Genomic DNA, 18,747 nt, shown 5'->3' with positions numbered 1-18,747 from the left:
ATTTGGCAATTAGTGTTCAATCATGGACTAATTAGGCTCAAAACGTTCGTCTCGCAATTTCCTACCAAACTGTGTAATTAGTTTTTTTTCGTCTATATTTAATGCTCCATGCATGAGCCGCAAACATTCGATGTGATAGGTACTGTAGCACTTTTTAGGAATTTAGAGTGAAACTAAACAAGGCGTAAATGATAGATGGATATGCCTTGCTTCATTCCCTGTAATTTCAAAAGGCAGAGCTATACTGATATGAAATCACAAGGGGTGATACCTCAACGGACACACATATTTGATCTGGAGATGTGATGGATGAATGTTTGCGATCTAGATAAAATGTACTTCAACGAGGTGGTGAAGAAGCTAAAATATTCAATATGCAAAGTACTATTTCCTTGTGTTTTTGAAATGGCCAAGATTTGAAAGCCATTGCCTTAGTCTTGAGTAGAGGATTTTTTTTAATTTTAACACTTTTTATAAACTAATTTTAAATCTAACACTATTTTTTTCTTTCAAAACTAACACTTTTGGCCACGTCTATTGCCATGGCGCGGCGAAAAGCATGTGCCGCGCCATGCATGGTGGCACGGCGGGTGGCTGACGTGGCGACAACTGAAAATGCTGACCGGTGACGTGGCAGGGCCTGCCGCGCCACCGATCTTGGCGCGACAGTGTCGCGCCCTGATCCGTGGCGCGGCAGAGCCGAATAAAAGCCCCGCGGCCAGTCCCGTCTGCCCGAGCAGCAAGCCCGTCTGGCCGCTCTTGGCCGCTGCGCCCGCCGCCCGCCCGGCCCTCCGTTGCCACCTCTCTCCCTCCCTTCCTTTCCATTCCCCGGCCGCCTCCCTCCCTCCTCGTCCTCGTTCAAGGTAATGACGCACTTTTTATTTTCGTTTGAATGGTGGATAGAAATATTATGAATGGGAGTTAATGTTATGAGAAAAATTATATTTGGGAACTATAGGCTACGGTTTGAAGGAAGATATTAGTTTGATTTTGTCAATGATAAGGTTAATTATTTAGTTAGAAGTATGTTTACCATGTATATTTTTGTTGCTATAAGTGTTTGTTACATTATTTTAGTTGCAATGCAAATGATTATATTTTACATTAATTTGCGTTGTTTTGATTGATGTTTAATTTGAGCCGTTTTATTAGATCGAAGACATGTTTCGGGAGCAGTTGTGGCGAAAACGGGGTTGTCCTAGAGAATTGTACCCCGACGAGTCTAGCAAAGATGCCCCCGTCCCTCCTGAACTCCATGTCCCTAACTGTGATTGTGGCCGTCCGGTCGACGTGTTTCAATCAAGACATCCGGACACAGCGGCTCGTTGCTTCTACACATGCAGTCGTTTTAATGTAAGTAATTGTTTCCGTATGTTTTTTTTCTTCATTTGTATTACTAGGTTACTAATATTTTGTTGAAATTTTATTGTGTATGTCCATGAGAGGTGCTTTTTCTTTCAGTGGATCGACGGTGCAGACAAGTTTGACCCTAGGTACCTCCTTTTCGACGATTGGTGGAGAGGGCGACATCCAAGAGAGCACTTCGAGTGGTGGGTTCCACCTCCCCGTAAGCCCCCTCCAATGACGGCTAAGGAGAAGCACTTAGCCGCAGTTAGACGACTCGAGAACCTCCTCTGTGCGATTGCGGAGATCGAGCTGTGATAAACCCTGAGAATACGTTGGAGTTTATGTGTCCAAACAAGCATGAAGTAAGTGCAAAGTGTATGTGTTAAAATATTAAGCTATATGTGTTCATGTACTAATGTCACCTTATTTAGGTGTATTCAATGGCGAAGTGTCGTTTCAAGGAGTTGTTGTATGGTCCTAAGAACCAATAGGCCAGAAGAACCTCCAAAGGCAAAGCAAAGAAGAAAGAAAGGTTAATTTACAAAGCACCTCCAGTCAAATGCGAATGTGATGTTAAATCTAACTATAGTCTAGTCCCTTCGGAGCTTGGAATAGGCCATTATTGCGGCTATATAGTTGACTATGATGAGGTTGGTTATTTTTGTGGTAACCATGAAATCGTATTTTATTTCTTTTGCTAAGACATATATGATATAATTTTTCGTTTAAACAGAGCACTAGAAAATACAGGTGGGAATGTTATGATGGTCAAGCTAAGTTCTTGGATGAACTGAAGGGGAAGCAAGTAATTGCATTGAAGAGGGGATATGGACCTGACTACGTCAACCTATTCGTTAACCATCACAAAGACAAAGATGCGTGAGTTTGCTAGACAGCGTGGATATTTGTAACCCGATCGATGTTGGGCTTTACAAATGGCGATTGGAGAGACGGAATGACATTAGAGGAGGAAGAGGGCAAGGAAGGAGGACAAGGGAGGAGATAATAGTATAGATGCAGGTCTTGAACGAGCATGTTGTTGCATTATGTGTTCAGTGAGTGCTTGAAAGCCTTTTTTCGTTGCCTGAATTTTAAATGTAATATAATCACGTTGCTAACTGATTGCATTTTGTACATGAAGGGATTGGATGCAGCGAGGAACATGCTGTAGAGGTGGCTCATGCAAGGTACGAGGAAAAGAAGTTAGATGAGCACAGAAAGCGAGCTAGTCACACCGTTGAATCACCGATTGTGTTGCCTGATGAGGGGGACGAGGATGAGGACAACATTGCTAGACTCAGCGAGCTCATCGCTCTAGCAGAGGTGGGCTTGCAGGCGGAGGATGCTAAGGACGACACTGGTAGACTGAGCGAGCTCATCGCTCTAGTAGAGGTGGGCTTGCAGGCGAAGGAGGCTGAGGACGACACTGACAGACTGAGCGAGCTCATCGCTCTAGCAGAGGCAGGCTTGCAGGAGGAGGAAGCTGAGGACAACACTGGCAGACTGAGCGAGCTCATCGCTCTAGTAGAGGCGGGCTCGTAGAGGCCATAGATGAAGTGGAGGCCGCTTACGACAGGCGACACAGAGGTCAGAGCAATGTAGGTGAGCCTAGCCATATGAACGAGGAGGAAGAGAACGCGTTCTTGTCTTAGGCCGCAGATGAAGCGGAGGCCGCTTACTAAAGGCGAAAGGCAGATCAGGGCAATGCAGGTGAGCCTAGCTATAGCAGCAGGATTGTGGTTGAGGATTGGTACTCGAATGACGAGTTGCTCACTTAGTATGTTTCTGACTGATGGTTTTTGATTGTGCCATCTGTTAGTTTCATGCTTTATTAATGATCAATGTAGCTATTTACTAGAAATTCCATTGTGTTGTCTTATATTCCATTTGAATTATTGATGTATTGTACTATGTATCATGTACTCGGATTACCCATGGTCGATCTTAAGTGATCCCATCCATTTGTATCATGCGTTGAGAATTTCTAAAACGAACATAATCGAGTGAAATTATCTTGAATACGGCGCCATAACCCACTGGTTCTGCCGCGCCATAGCCCAGGTTCTGTCGCGCCATAGTTCTCCGGCGCGGTAGTGACGCGCCATAGCCCACAGCATGGTAGTGACGCAGACAGAAACCGACCAGCCTTAATTGAGCTACTGTCGGTGCTGTAAACAACTACAAGTGCTGCCACGACCATACGCAAGTTGAAACAAATAAGAAGCAAATAAATGGACAACAAGTTGCCACATAATATTTTCATTGGTTCATGAGTCTGCAAGTTTCGAATGACAATATTCATTGGACATAAGTTCGATGTAACGAACTAAGTCCTAGGAATGTAAGGATCCCTCGAACGCCTCTTGGAAACCTCATCGTCCGGTGGAAGAAGGGGGTCGTCGTACGGAGATACAAGGGTGACATATATGGTAGATCCTCATAGTTGTACCCACGAACCCTACAGGCCGTGATCATATGAGAGCAAGGGGCATGCATGATCTGAGGGACGTTGCAACTGCACTCTACCTTTTCAAGATCAACTCGGTAGTTTTCGTCCACCATAACGTTCACTGCCCAAGCTTGTACCACCCTTGCCCCGTACACTAAAGATATGGTGGTGGGGTCCATATGGCTCAATGGTGTGCTGCTTGGCCAATTCTTCGGCCTCCTTCAAATGTTTAGCTTCGGCCTTTCCAAAATGCCCCTGCTCAGCTATATTCCTCTGCGCAAGTTCCCACCTCTTCATAAAATATTCGTTGCACTTATGAAAGGAGAACTCAACAATTCCAGACATAGGCAATGATCGAACTCTGGTGAATACACGATTGAAGGACACCGAGGAGTTAGTGGTCATGATGCCATACCTGAAACCCCCTCGTCATATGCTAACGCCCACTGAGCCTTCTGTTCCATTTGCGCCTCTAACCAGACCTTTCCCGCTTCATTTACCATCTTGTCTAGTTCTCTCTTTGTCTTCTTGAACTGGTGCTCTGTACGTACACAACATAGAGCCTTTACCTTATCACATACCTCCTGCTTCCGCTGACGCCACCAGAAATTAGCGACAAAGTGTCTCATGCACCATCTATGCACTAAAGGTGGGAACCCATCTATATGCTCAGCTGTAGCATTAAGAAGCCCTAGGTGATGGTCCGAGATCAAACATATAGTGCGAGATGGGCCAAGCACTTGTACACGTAGAAGCCACATGAACCATGACCATGATTCATTGTTCTCTCCCTCTACCAAAGCAAAAGCCATGGGTACTATCTGGTCCTCAGAATCAACAGCAGCAACCATCATTAAGGTGCCCCTGTACTTTCCTATCAGGAAAGTGCCATCAACAAGTACGACTGGCCGACAAAACTTGAATGCATGCTTCGTTTGCGTGAACGACCAGAACACACGATAGAGGACATGCCTCAACGGGTCCCGAAAACACATCCCTCCGGTGTCCACAAACCATTTCAAGCCAGGGTTGTAGTAATGCATTGCACATAAGATGCGGGGCACCCTGTTGTATGCTTCCTCCCAACTACCCCATCGAATCACCAGGGCAATTTGCTTAGCACACCAAGCCTTCCGTACTTTACATCGTACTTAACGAATCTAGATATGGACTGTTGTAAAGAAGATACCGAAATATCGTTATTGTCATCAACGAGCCCCAATATACGACGAGCAAGGTAACGTGTAGTGAGCTGCTGATGATTTTCCTTCCCCCTATTTGATAGGCAAGTGTGGGGTTCGACAACTTTACTTATCCTCCCCTTGCCATCACTCTGTCTCTTTCATGCATTTAACCTCCACATACAACCATTTTTGCATATCACGTGGTACCTCAACTCCTGGTCCAAATGAGTGACGGTGTACAGTCTATGGTGGTACACAACATAGTCCTGAAGGAACAGCTTCATCTCTGACATTGTATTGAATATCATCCCCTTCCTAAGGGTTTCTTTCTCATGGTCATACAATGATTTCCTACACATCTAGAGACCAGTGTCATAAACTGCCATATCCGTCATGCTGACATCCCTATAGTTCGGAACGCCCCTGAAATGTACGTTCATCGACCTTAGTTGCTCAAGCTCAGTCGCTGTTTAAGGTGGTGGTGGAACATACTGTTGCGCTCCGCTAATTCTGGCCCATGAATCATATGGGGTATTATCTGCTGCTAAATCTGTGACTAGTCTACCCTGAGCCTGGATACCATGCAAAACCTCAGTTGGTACTGGTAATGGCATAGCATGAACCGGTACTAGCATGGCATCAACCGGTGTTGGCATAGCATCTGTACCTCCTTGGTCCTCATCAGAATCGTCTGAATCACTGCTAACTACATCACCGATCCTGTCCTGCTCCTCCTCTTCCCGTTCGAACTCATTCACATCGAAGTCATTGCTTATATAGCCTACTACAGTTGAATGAAATTGCTACTGTGTCAACTGACCGTCCAAATCCATGTTATCCTGAGTTGCTTCCCCTTCGACCCCTAATTCTTGTTCATTGCCTCCAACACCATCAATGAACGGGCTGTCCTGAACACCCTGCATCCTGTACCCATTCTCAACCACCACCTTAGCCATGGGCACATTGGAACCTTGGAGCACCCTAGTGTAGCGGGATCAGTGAGTAGGGTCGCGTAAGGGCATGATAACATAGTGTGTCCTAGTCTTCCCAGTATCAAACCTCTCCTTCAGTGTGAAATCACCGTCAAACTTTGCATTCAAACGGACACAAAGGTCGTTGAAGCTAGGAGGTTCATCAAACCATTCCGATTCTTCTTCCATATCCTCAAACATACCATCTTCTCTCCTAACACTTCCTCCGTATAAAACTCTAACACAACAATCCATCTGCAAAAGCATTTCAAGAAACTTCATCAAGACGTCGAAATCGTCGTACATAATGTCCATAGTAATATTAATACCTATTCTAACTATAACTATACTAACTAATATAATATTAACATCTATACAAGGCTAACTACAACAACTAATTAGATTAAATCTAATGTATAACTAGACTCACTAATTGTACTAACTACTAACTTACTATCTATACTACTTACTATTACCTATACTAACTAACTATACTTTATTAATTATACTAACTTTATTTATTTTACTAACTTACTATACTAACAATGTCGATTCAATCAACAAATACACTAGGGGACTACCTCGTGGCAGCGGCGCTCGTCCTCGCGGCGGTGGCGCGCTAGACCGGGCGGGGAGGCGCTGGCGCTAGCCTCGGCGGGCGCGGCGGGCAGCCGTCGTGCGTGGCCGGAGGGGGTGGTGCGCCGGCGTGCGGGCGGCCGGTGGCCGTGACGTGCCGGCGTTCGTGGCGCGGCGGCCGGCGTGCTCGGCGGCGGGCAGGCCCTACCGACGGCTGGCGCGGGTGTGGCGACCATGCGCAGGCGGGCGCGGGCAGGCGGGACTAGCCGCGGGGCTTTTATTCAACTCTGCCGCGCCACGGATCAGGGCGCGGCACTGTCGCACCAAGATCGGTGGTGCGGCAGGCCCTACCACATCACCGGTCAGCATTTTCGATCATCGCCATGTCAGCCACCCGCCGCGCGGCACAGGCTTTTTGCCTCGCCATGGCAATAGGCACGGCCAAAAGTGTTAGTTTTGAAAAAAAAAGTGTTAGATTTAAAATTAGTTTATAAAAAATATTAAAATTAAAAAAAATCAAGTAGAGCAATGCATTGTTGGTTTGTTCGGTGAGAGAACTGCTCCAATATTCTTCTTTCTAAAAAAAATTACACGAATCTCAAAGCAGTTCACCAAACTAGTGAATTAATAACTAGTTATATTGAAACTAAAATTTAGTCCATATATTAAATTCAAAACTCTTTCTAAAAATTTCACGGATCTCAAAACAGTTTATCGAACTTTTGTTTTGCTTGCCTTTGCCAACTAGTGAATTGATGACTAGTTAAGAGTTTAAGTAAAATTTAGTCCACCAGTTTGATAGAACTAAAACTAATGTTTAGATGACTAGAAATTAGTTCTTCAATATCAAACAGGTCCCTAGTAACGTCCGAATTGGATTTCATACAAATCTATTGTTTCGGTTTCAACCTTGCCAGTTCCGTGAGACCCTGGTGTTTGAGGTTCTTTTTCAAAACAATAATAATACGATAAAGACATATGTTCTGTGACTCCCGTTCGGACGCGCTTTCGCAAAAAAAAAAAAAAAAAAAAAAACAACGCCCTCTCGTTCTACTTCCCGTGGCGCCTCCATCCCGCGCATCCCCACGGCGCATCCGACCGCCATTGGTCACCCGCCTGGCATGTCCTAGCCTTCCCCTCCGTCCACCTGTGACAGCGGTAGCCCGCATGCTGGCCAAAGCTCGCCGATGGTTTGTCCCCGCCGCCCCCTCCGCTCGCCTCTAGAAGGGGCCGCGATGGCGCTGCCCTCCGCCTGTCCATCCCCTGCTTACATTGCGTCGTACGGAAGAAGAAGGGTGAAACCGCATGTTGTAAGCTTATGTTTTAGGTATTTCATATGTTTCATAGATATGTTTCAAATGTTTCATAAGGATGTTGCAAAAGTAGATCAGGATATTACAATGGTTGTATATGTATGTTGCAAGCTTATGTTCCCAATGTTTCATCTATTTTTTCAGATGTACGTTGCAAGTGTGTTTATTTGGATGTTACATATGTTTCACACATATGTTGCAAATGTTTTATCTGGATGTTGCGTATGTTTTACAATGGTTTTGAGGTGTTTCTACAAGTATTTGTTTCAAGTGTTTCATCTGTCTTGAGACTTATATTGTAAGTGTTGCATCTAGATGTTTCAAAAGTAAATCGGATGTTGCATCTCGCTCCTTCCATGCCTTTGGCTGTCTCGCCTCGGTGTCTCCACCTTCTTTCGGCGCTGGTTGGACATCCGAACTAGAGGTGCAGGTGGGCGCTGCCCCCTCCCCTTACTCTCAATGCTGGCGGCGTGTCGTGGTATGGCGGCGCAGCGGGGGACGGGTCACCGCGAGTACATGCAAGCGCGCGCTCCTTCTGTTCGGTTAAGGTTGGTCTGGTATGAGAAGTTTTAGGAAAGAGTATATTACAATCGTCCCGTTTTTAGAATTTCTCTCTGACCGTTTTAGGACTGCCTTGTCGGCCACCATTGGCGTCTTCCTCGTTGTATACCAAGCCAACTTTTGTCTATGGGCAGAAGAATACAGATCTTTTCACCATCCTGGTAGTACCAGCTAACAACTGGGGTCTCCAAATCTACTGAAAATAGTTCAACCATATGCCTAAAATCAAAGTAATACAAAGTAGATAATTTCCCTTAACCTATCTACCGTACAACATATCTCACACATGCTCACGAATTACAGGCACGGAGCAAACAAACAAGTGAAGGTTTCTCTGTGCATTGCAAAGCAGTGTCAGTGTCACAACAATGGAGCATTCTGTATTCTCTTCTCCCTGTTTTTGCTTCCAGTCCTGTTCACGATGAAAAACTGCTACTGGCTGAGTGGCACGCACTCGATCTCGATCTTGACCTTACCGCGCTCGACGTTCTGGAGCTTCAGTGTGATTTCCTGCTTGACCTTGCCATTCGCAACGGAGATGACGCTGTCCTTGGCGAGCACGCCGTTGCTGTCTTCACTGGCTGACCATCTGTAGAGTTCTGTCGGTTCGGTGATGGTCGAGTTCTCGTGCTCCTTCGTTGCTGCAATCAGTGGCCGGATGTCCACCTCGGCCTCCCCCATCCGGTCATCGGAGCTGAATGTGTCCTTGTCGAATACTTGCTGTTATATATAGAGGTCAAGAAAACAAAACGTAGGTCAGTGTCTCAGTGAAGGGTTTGAACAAAATATTTCATCTGAAGTGGAAAATTGAGTCACTAGATAGAGAAATGAGAGAGATGCTTAGCAGGGATTAACTATAAACAACTCAAAAGTCAGAACCAAATGAATGCATACCAGCTTAAGAGGTGGAATTGGGTCAGGGATCGAAAGCATTAGTCTTTCGTTCCAGATAGGATTCAGGGTGTTCTTTATCACCTTTGTTTTCATGGACTGAAAAATATGACTGTTAGCTGGAAGTCCCAAAGGAATTGAATAAGAAAACAAATATTTTTGCAAAATTAAGCCGCCATATCCACCTACAAAAATGTGCTTACCTGGTGCCCTAGATTAATCATGACATATGGATCACTCGACATCACATCACGAACAGCTAAATCTGTGCCTTTTACGATATTAACCTTGATTAATCCAACAAATTCTATCATTCCCACATCCGACTGAAACAGAAAACACAGAATTAATGTAAACGTGATGACATATCAAGTGCCACATTACACTCAGAAAACTTAGCATCAGTGGGGTGGTCGCACCATTTTCTTTAGGCCTTTGTTATCTGATGAATCCTTTTTCCTCCAGCTATTCCTAAAAGTATGGCCAAAACCATACTTGCTGCTATTATGCTGCTGGTGATTTTTATCTGGTGGTGCATGCTTTCTGTTAAGTGGTAAAGGGCACGAAAATTGTGGATCACACACAAACTGTTGAAACTGGTATTTTTTCCTGCATGCATATAGACAGGGGAAAAAACAATCATTAGATACAATTAGCACAAATACTGACAATCAACTAACTCGACATGTACCTGATAAAATCATTACGCTCCTCAGTTGAACAATCATGTTTTGGCTTTTTGTTTTCGGGTAAAAAGGCTTCATATCTTGTGTTAACAACAGAATTTCCACCTGATTCAGCTAAACAGTTGACTTCTTCATCTGTCCACTCATCCAGATTCACAGAAATCACCTATACTCCATTCAAAATGAATAGTCGATTAGTTCAATATAAGGACACAATATGCTCAGGCTTAGAACTTAACAGTAAACATAGAGTAGCATTACAATTAAAAATTGGGCATTAATCATTTTCCACAGTAATTCATAGAGTGTATCCTTTTGACAAGGGAAATAATGAGTGACTGCAATGCACATTTATTGGTAAAGTAGGCTATATGTTCTTTAAAAGAAGTTTAAATTTTGGAGCCTTGCTTTATATAATAGGTCCAACAGAAAAGGAAATTGGAATAAGCCAATCTGTGGTAAAAATGGCAGAACATATAGGAACTAAAAAAACAAAGAGTAAAGTTCATTGGCCACCTTTGATATGTGCACACCAAGACTTCTATGAGTTCCAGAGCACTTAATGCAGATGAATGCGCCAAAAGGCAGGGCCCTACAAGTGCAAAAGCAGTTTAATTGTAAACGAAATCTTGAGGACCATCTGAAATATAAGATTGAAGTTTATGTGTGCTCCAAATTTATATCTTTGTAAAATTATTTGTCAGAACCGCATGTCTAATTAAAACAATCAGACCAAACATTTACCCCATATGCTTAAGTTAGGTTAACTCAAATGTTCATATTTTCATGTTTGGTCATTTATGTGTACTAAAGCAGTAAAGCTGTATAAATACAATGTCAGACCCCTTTAAAGACACTTTACAAAACTGACCGAGGACAATTATCCTATGCCAAAAGGTAACTCTATCAGTGTTTTGCAAGCAAAATCCAAATTGATTGAATATTCAGAGTAAATGAAATATGTGACACATACGCCCATTTTGGATCTGGATTGCCACAGTCTGCGCAGTATTTGTTTGCTGGTTGGTTCAACAAATACTCCAACATTTCCCTTGCATTTGCTGGATCCGTATCTGAAATCCATCACAAAGAAATCATTTGGAGATCAGTAGTCATTTGCAGCAGTAACACATAAATCAGGCATCGCCAGTTAACAAATAAAGGATATTGTACCAGCAGCTCCACCTACCCATCATTTCATTTATATCACATAAGGCTATTTATTTAATCTAATTTCTCTTTAGCTAATTATAATTTAGGTAGTGTCAATTAATGGTGATTGATAATATCAATTCACATTCCTTTCTCTATCGAAATAGCAATGAAATAATTATAGAAAGATATCACAGAAGATTCACAAAGGTGCAAACTGGGAAAGGAAGATGTCACAGAACATTCACAAACCTGATGTCTCAGGAGTGATCATCGCCACCTTGCTGGGCTTCAAATCCGTCGCATGTCCTTCAAGACAAATAGGAGCAAACCATCAAACTGCCATTTCCTTGGAAATGTGCATGTCCCGGATGGACAGATGCGAAAGATGGAGCAAGAGATTGCATCAATAAAAATAAAATCAGAAAGAAGACCGGAAAAAACTACCTACCTTCTGTAATGGGCGCTTGGGGTATCAAGAAAATGCAGAAGATTGTTGCCCTCCATCCTCTGTCGTTCCATGTTCTCTCTCACTCTACCTCCTGAACTCATGGAAGAGAAGAAGAACGGGGTGACCCGCCATGATCACACAACCCAGTGATTAAATCAAGAACCAGGGTTCCGTGTGGCGCCCTGATCAAATTGGCTGGACAAACAAACGGAGCAAGCGGATAAGAATTGAAGGTGGGGGGTGTCAAGGATTCGCCGATTTCTTGGTGTTCTTCCGTTCCTTCCCTCTTTCGTCTTTGGTTTTTCCCCCTTGTTTGTGTTGGGATGTGGGGAAGCCGGCCGTATGGCCAAGAATAGGCAGTGACGGCAATTGATCTGTTTTCTGCGTGCAGTTTTGAGGAGTTTTCCGCTGGAGGAAGGCGGAATATGCCGCGTCGTCAGCAACAACACGCACACACCATAGCAGGCAAACCAACGAAGTCTCACAGAACTTGCACAATGTGAATGCAAATTGAAGAGCAAATAGTTGGACAACTGAACATTGCTTGTTTATTTCATTAGCACCTAATTAAACATTACATTTTTTTCACAAAAGAAGATAACAAACTAAGCCAACCATGTTACGAGAGATTGCTAGCTTCCAGCAGAACACACGCATTGACCCCGTTCGTTGGGCTGAAATTAGCTAAAAAACGGCTGAATTGTTGTGGGAGAAAAACATTGTGTTTGGCTGAAAAAAGAAGCCAGATTATAAGGTAAGCCGAACGGGGTCATTGCGTTAGCAGGTTGGCAAAATACACGCATACCGTACCATACGGCAGTGGCGAAGCTAGAGCTTAAATGAGAGGGGTGCAACACTTACTAGTAATGTAAGAGGAGTTGACCGTAGCTCTACTAAATAGAGCCTTAACCTTGATATGCAATATTTACATGCTAAAGTTTGATTTTTCTAAGGTAATATACAAAATTATATATAAACATAGAGACATCTATACAAAATCAATAAATATATTCAATAGGCTGGGTTATCAAACTTGGACAAACATTCGGTATAGGAAATTAGTATCAATTATTTGCCACTTAATCCGATAACATTAGTAATTGAAATGACATACTACCATAATCAACTAATTTTAAATCTTAAAGTCTTATTAAACCCTTTAGGTGATTGATGACATCAATTCCTTCCCTTTTCTCTATCCAAATAGCAATGAAATATTATAGAAGATGTCACAGACCATTAACAAAGGTGAAAATGGGAAAGGAAGATGTCACAGAACATTCAGAAACCTGATGTCTCGGAATGATCATCGCCACCTTGCTGGGCTTCAAATCCGTCGCATGTCCTTCAAGACAAAGAGGAGAAAACCATCAAACTGCCATTTCCTTGGAAATGTGCATGTTCCGGATGAACAGATGCGAAAGATGGAGCAAGAGATTGCATCAATCAATAAAAATAAAATCAGAATTAAGACGGGAAAAAACTACCTACCTTCTGTAATGTGCGCTTGGGGTATCAAGAAAATGCAGAAGATTGTTGCCCTCCATCCCCTGTCGTTCCATGTTCTCTCTCACTCTACCCCCTGAACTCATGGAAGAGAAGAAGAACGGGGTGACCCTCCATGATCACACAACCCGTGATTAAATCAAGAACCAGGGTTCCGTGTGGCGCCCTGATCAAATTGGCTGGACAAACAAACGGAGCAAGCGGATAAGAATTGAAGGTGGGGGGTGTCAAGGATTCGCCGATTTCTTGGTGTTCTTCCGTTCCTTCCCTCTTTCGTCTTTGGTTTTTCCCCCTTGTTTGTGTTGGGATGTGGGGAAGCCGGCCGTATGGCCAAGAATAGGCAGTGACGGCAATTGATCTGTTTTCTGCGTGCAGTTTTGAGGAGTTTTCCGCTGGAGGAAGGCGGAATATGCCGCGTCGTCAGCAACAACCATAGACCTGTAGGCACACAACACGCACACACCATAGCAGGCAAACCAACGAAGTCTCACAGAACTTGCACAATGTGAATGCAAATTGAAGAGCAAATAGTTGGACAACTGAACATTGCTTGTTTATTTCATTAGCAACTAATTAAACATTACATTTTTTTCACAAAAGAAGATAACAAACTAAGCCAACCATGTTACGAGAGATTGCTAGCTTCCAGTAGAACACACGCTTGGCCCTGTTCGCTGGGCTGAAATTAGCTGAAAAACACTGTTCCGACTAAATTGTTGGGAGAGAAAAACACTATTCTAACTTAAATTGCGTTAGCAGGTTGGCAAAATACACGCATACCGTACCATACGGTAGTGGCGAAGCTAGAGCTTAAATGAGAGGGGTGCAGCACTCACTGGTAATGTAAGAGGAGTTGATCGTAGCTCCACTAAATAGAGCCTTAACCTTGATATGCAATATTTACATGCTAAAATTTGATTTTTCTAAGGTAATATACACGGTTCTGCAAAATTATATATAAACATAGAGACATCTATACAAAATCAATAAATATATTCAATAGGCTGGGTTATCAAACTTGGACAAACATTCGGTATAGGAAATTAGTATCAATTATTTGCCACTTAATCCGATAACATTAGTAATTCAAATGACATACTACCATAATCAACTAATTTTAAATCTTAAAGTCTTATTAAACCCTTTAGTTCGATAAATCAAACCTATATAACTGCATCTTCCATTAATTATCTAAAAAACCATGTTTTCAGGACGTTGGATTAATCGCGACTAATCGTCTTGGACGGTTTTAGCAACTCGACCAGGGCCTCCGAATAGGCCAGACCATCCAGGAAACTAGTCGTACGATTAATCGTCGTCCAGCCGCGATTAATCGCCCGTCCAGACTGTGCTAGTCGTCCAGCCCATCCAGCCTGAGAGTGGGCTGTATCTGAGAGCTGGGCCTATTTTATATTTTGGCCCAAGCCCATTAGGGTTTCCCTTTCCTACCCCCTCACTCCCTCAGCCTCTCACTCACACGGCAGACACACTCACTCTTCAGTCTTCTAGTCTCTCATCTCTCCTAGTCCAGCAGCAGCCCTCCCTCTCCCTTCCAGCTGCTCCTCCCCCTTCCAGCTGCCCTCCCTTGGTTCCCTGCTGCTCCTCCCCCTTCCAGCTGTCCTCCCTCTCTTCCTTGTGGTTGCTGCAGTGCTACAGGCACGCAGGCCTGTAGATCTAGCGGGTGCAGAACTGCAGATCCAACTGTGCAAGGGAGGAAGACTGCACGAAGAATATGAGCTCCTCCTCCTCAGGTCAGTCATCACCTCCTCGTTCAATCTTGGTGCTTTGAAGCTTGAAGCTCTGTTTCTCTGTGTAGATCTAGATCGACAGAGGCAACATGCAGTGGAAGTGTACATGAACATCCCTGATGCTGAAGTTCAAGGAGAAGTTGGTTCTGCTCCAGCCTCCTCAGTTGCATCAGTTGCTAGAAGAGTTTCAGTGGGACAGTGAATGGGTTGATGAGAATTGTGGGGAGCTGCCTTGGGCTGTTGTGGATGAAGCTATTGGTGCATCTGAGAATCTAAGGGCTCGCAACTTGCCTAGGGTTGCTGCTAGCCGTGCTGTAGCCACTGTCCAGAAGACCTATACTAGGAACAGGAAGCGTCGTAGGGGGACTTCTGCAGCACAAGATATATCTGGAGGTGAAGAAGATGATAGTGACCATGATGCTGACGCAAGAAATGAAGACCAAGAAGATCATGATGCATCTGATCCTGTGGCACCAATGGAGGAGGATGAAGACCCCCATGGATGTGCAACAGATGGAGATGGAGGAGGCTTTTGTGTAGATGGCACTCTACTTGAGTAGTTCTTTAGATCATTGGCTGTTTTGCCTATTTATGTACTAGACTTGATGTATGCACTATTGCACTATGCACTATGGCAATGGCAGTGTGGCACTATGCCCACTAGCCACTATGCACTATGCAGTTCTGGACTGGTTTAAATTGTGTGCTTTACTGTTTTAATTTCCTTTGTTGATCACTTGATTGCCTTTCACCTGATTGCCTTTCACCATATTTCCTTGCTAATGTGCTTTATTTTTCTATAATTTCAGTTTGTCAGCAGCAGCCAGCAAGACAAGAAAGGGCTCTGCAGCAGCCAGGTAAGTGGCCAACTGACCTATCTAGAGCCCAGAACATGTAGTATATTAGTGTGTGTATATTAGTTTGAGTAACTATATAATATATATGGTATATCAGTTCCCCATATATGGGGGACGACCAGGACAACCAGGGGACTCGTCCAGGGTCGATTAATCGTCTTGGACGACGACTAATCGTCCTGGACGTTCTGGACGGTCCTCAGGCGTCCAGATTCGACCAGCCGTCCTGAAAACATGGCTAAAAAATTCAGAGCTCCTAATTATGAAATAATGAAAGATGAGCCTCATTTTTCTTATTCTTATATGTACTTGGCATTTAGCCTATCTATATCCCTACTGAAAAAAAAATCTTCCCATAACAAATCTGAACATCTGGTTATTTCTACTTCTACTACAGAGGCAATTAGCAAGCAAGCAATAATTGCAAGTTTAGGTGTTTTGTTCGGAAGAAATGTCATAATTACTTAAAGTATATATAGAAATAAAGAGTGGTACTTAGCTTGTGCAACCAACAAATAAAATGAGAGGGTGCAGGAAGCATGCGTCAACGAATACTATATATATAATAATAATAAACTAATTATACAATGAATCATGGGCTTCTCGAGACTAGAGTTTTGGCCCTAGGCCTAGATACGTCATACATGCAGGGTGGTCTGCCCTTGCTCCAGAAATCGTCAGGTTTATTGGCACTAGGCCATGAATGGCTTGTATTGGTTTGCTCGAGGAGTCAAGCTTTCACACTGCGCCGTTGGGGGGGGTGCATGACAAAGGATTGAGGGGAGTGCACGTGTGGTGATTTGAGATAATTAGCACTTAATTTTCTTTTTGCCGTGGGTGCATTGGCACCCCCCACAGTGTACGTAGCTTCGCCCCTTGTGATACGAGTAGCAGGTTCGAACACAATACACGCATTCCAGAACAAAAGATTTCTCCTAGATCGCTGCAGTGCAGGCAGTTCTTGATCCCTACTTGATTCCTGGTAAAGAGAAGCAAGAACACGGTTAGGCAACATGTCACAGAGAGGACGAGAATACGAGATCGGCATGGGCAGGGTTCGCTCACCAAAAGTCGCATGCGCATGACGGACAGGAAAAGGGCACTATGCACGGCGGCCGGCTCCAGCGTGCGCCGCCGCGGACTTCTCCCTCTCGACGTCGAGAACCTTCATCCTCAGCTCATTATAGATCTCCGCCAGCTTCGTCATGACCTCTGCGTCGACGGACCCCGCGGCCAGGGCTTGAGCCGACAGGTCCGCCACAGTGGCCTCGCTGACGTGCGCCTCCCCATCGTCCGCCGCCATGTTGGCAGACGACGCATTCTCGGTCTCTTCGGGATCGGCGGTAGCACAAAAGTAGCACGGCGGCGGGCGGCCTCTGCAGCAGCACCATGCCCGTCGACGGAAGCACCGCCGCGTTCTTCGCCCGCAGCTGCATCGAACACGGTGTCATGCTTCTTCTCGTAGATATAGCTGAGGGGCTTGACGCGCCCCCTGCACTGCTTGTGCGCTCTCTCAGAGCTGACGCGGTCGGCGGTGTGGCTCGAGTTGATGGCGACCGCCGCAGCGCGGCAGTCCTCGTGGACTAAGGCGCCGCCGCGCGCAGCCACCGATGCAGTGCCACCTGCGTCCCCGGCCGCCGCAGCGCCCTTGATAACCAACGCACCATCAGGCTCCTCCACCGCTGAAGCGCGGCTGGCGTCCCCTGCCGGGACAAAGCCCTCCGCCGCCGCCGCCGCACTGGCACGCGCGTCGACCATCGCAATGCCGCGCTCGTTGCCGGACGGACCAAAATCATCGACCGCCGCCGTACGGCTATCGGCGTTTCCTGCCGCAGAGCCGCCCGCATCCGCCGCCGCTCCGTCATAGGCGCCCGCGGCCTCAGTACCGCCAGCGTCTCCCACCGGGGCTCCGCCGCTCCAGCGCCGCGGCCCGCGACTTCATCAGCCCACACAGCGTGGAGAACGCTGAAGAATGGCCCGGCCTGCACCTTCACGTATTGCCTCTTGAGGGTTTCCACGCGATCCTTGCACTGAACATGCATCCGACAGGAGTCCAGGCGGGCGGTGATGGCGCGGTACGTGTTCACCGCCAACGCCTGGCGCGCCACTCCTCGGTGACGAGGGCACGGGAGCTGCGCGCGCGGCCGCGTATGTGGAGCGGCACCGACGGCACCTTGGCGGCGGCAACTGTACCGTGGAGCCCATGCTTCGATGAGCACGTTCGTCTCCTTGGGGCTCCATCGATCGAAGGAGCGCTTCCATGCCTGCACCTGGCTCATCTCGACCACGGCGAGAAGCGAGGGCGACAGCTGGGGGATTGGATTGTGGGATGCGGAGGCGGAGAGCTGGAGTCCGGAGTGTTGTAGTGGAGTGTGGTCGTGTGGAATGTGGACTTGTGGAGACGGGGAGGTAGCTAGCTGCAAATGCAAGGTATTTATAAGCTTTGTACTCTCTCTTCAAAGGGTGGTCACAAATTTGATGATGTTTAAATGAGATAGAAATGATGATGCTTAATTTTCTAAAGATATGAAATCGTTCTACAGTACCTGCACCTGGCCGGTCGTATTGACCAACGACAAAAGAATTCTTTCACCGTGATTGTAGCATCAGCTTCCCGCCATCAGTGACTGACCCTAGCGAGTACGAGTAGCTATCAAATCAAATCGTCAGCCATAATTGACAGCGTCAGGTTCCGTGAGTGTTCGGAGCCACCTCCTTGGCTGCTGGCCCTGCTGCAACTGTCAGCTTGCGATAAAATTCAAACTGTATTCACATATGTTAATTATGCTTTATTGTACTTTTATTTATTAGGTGGACGACAATCAAAGTCAAACTGTAGTTGTGCCAGAAGTTGGGATGGGTTTTACCTCAGTGGATGATGCCTATCATATGTATAATTCATATGCTAGGAGTATTGGCTTCAGTATTAGAAAGAGCACCACAAGACTGAGACCCGATAAGACTTTATATGTATAATTCATAGCTAGGAGTATTGGTTTCAGTATTAGAAAGAGCACCACAAGACCGAGACCTGATAAGACTTTATATCAGAAAC

General features: G+C 45.3%; 2 protein-coding genes across 2 annotated transcripts; both read right to left on the bottom strand.

Moving 5' to 3' along the window:
* Positions 1–8,512: 8,512 nt before the first annotated feature.
* On the bottom strand, positions 8,513–13,440 carry LOC136513504 (probable ADP-ribosylation factor GTPase-activating protein AGD11). The gene is made up of 9 exons (XM_066507495.1): positions 13,073–13,440; positions 12,871–12,926; positions 10,952–11,051; positions 10,495–10,570; positions 9,984–10,144; positions 9,712–9,901; positions 9,496–9,618; positions 9,296–9,391; positions 8,513–9,121 (listed from the first exon to the last, which is right to left on the bottom strand). Exons 1-9 carry the CDS (start codon positions 13,171–13,173, stop codon positions 8,834–8,836), a joined length of 1,191 nt encoding a protein of 396 aa, XP_066363592.1. The 5' UTR covers positions 13,174–13,440; the 3' UTR covers positions 8,513–8,833.
* Positions 13,441–16,794: 3,354 nt separating this feature from the next.
* On the bottom strand, positions 16,795–17,450 carry LOC136510815 (uncharacterized). Its single transcript, XM_066505146.1, has 2 exons — positions 17,081–17,450; positions 16,795–17,021 (listed from the first exon to the last, which is right to left on the bottom strand). The coding sequence occupies exons 1-2, from the start codon at positions 17,448–17,450 to the stop codon at positions 16,795–16,797; spliced, it is 597 nt and encodes a 198-aa protein (XP_066361243.1).
* Positions 17,451–18,747: the final 1,297 nt, after the last annotated feature.

Source organism: Miscanthus floridulus, chromosome 16 (assembly GCF_019320115.1).
Source record: "Miscanthus floridulus cultivar M001 chromosome 16, ASM1932011v1, whole genome shotgun sequence".
Lineage (NCBI taxonomy): Eukaryota > Viridiplantae > Streptophyta > Magnoliopsida > Poales > Poaceae > Miscanthus > Miscanthus floridulus.
Note: the sequence above shows the minus strand (reverse complement) of the source record. Positions and strands in the feature narration are given on the sequence as shown.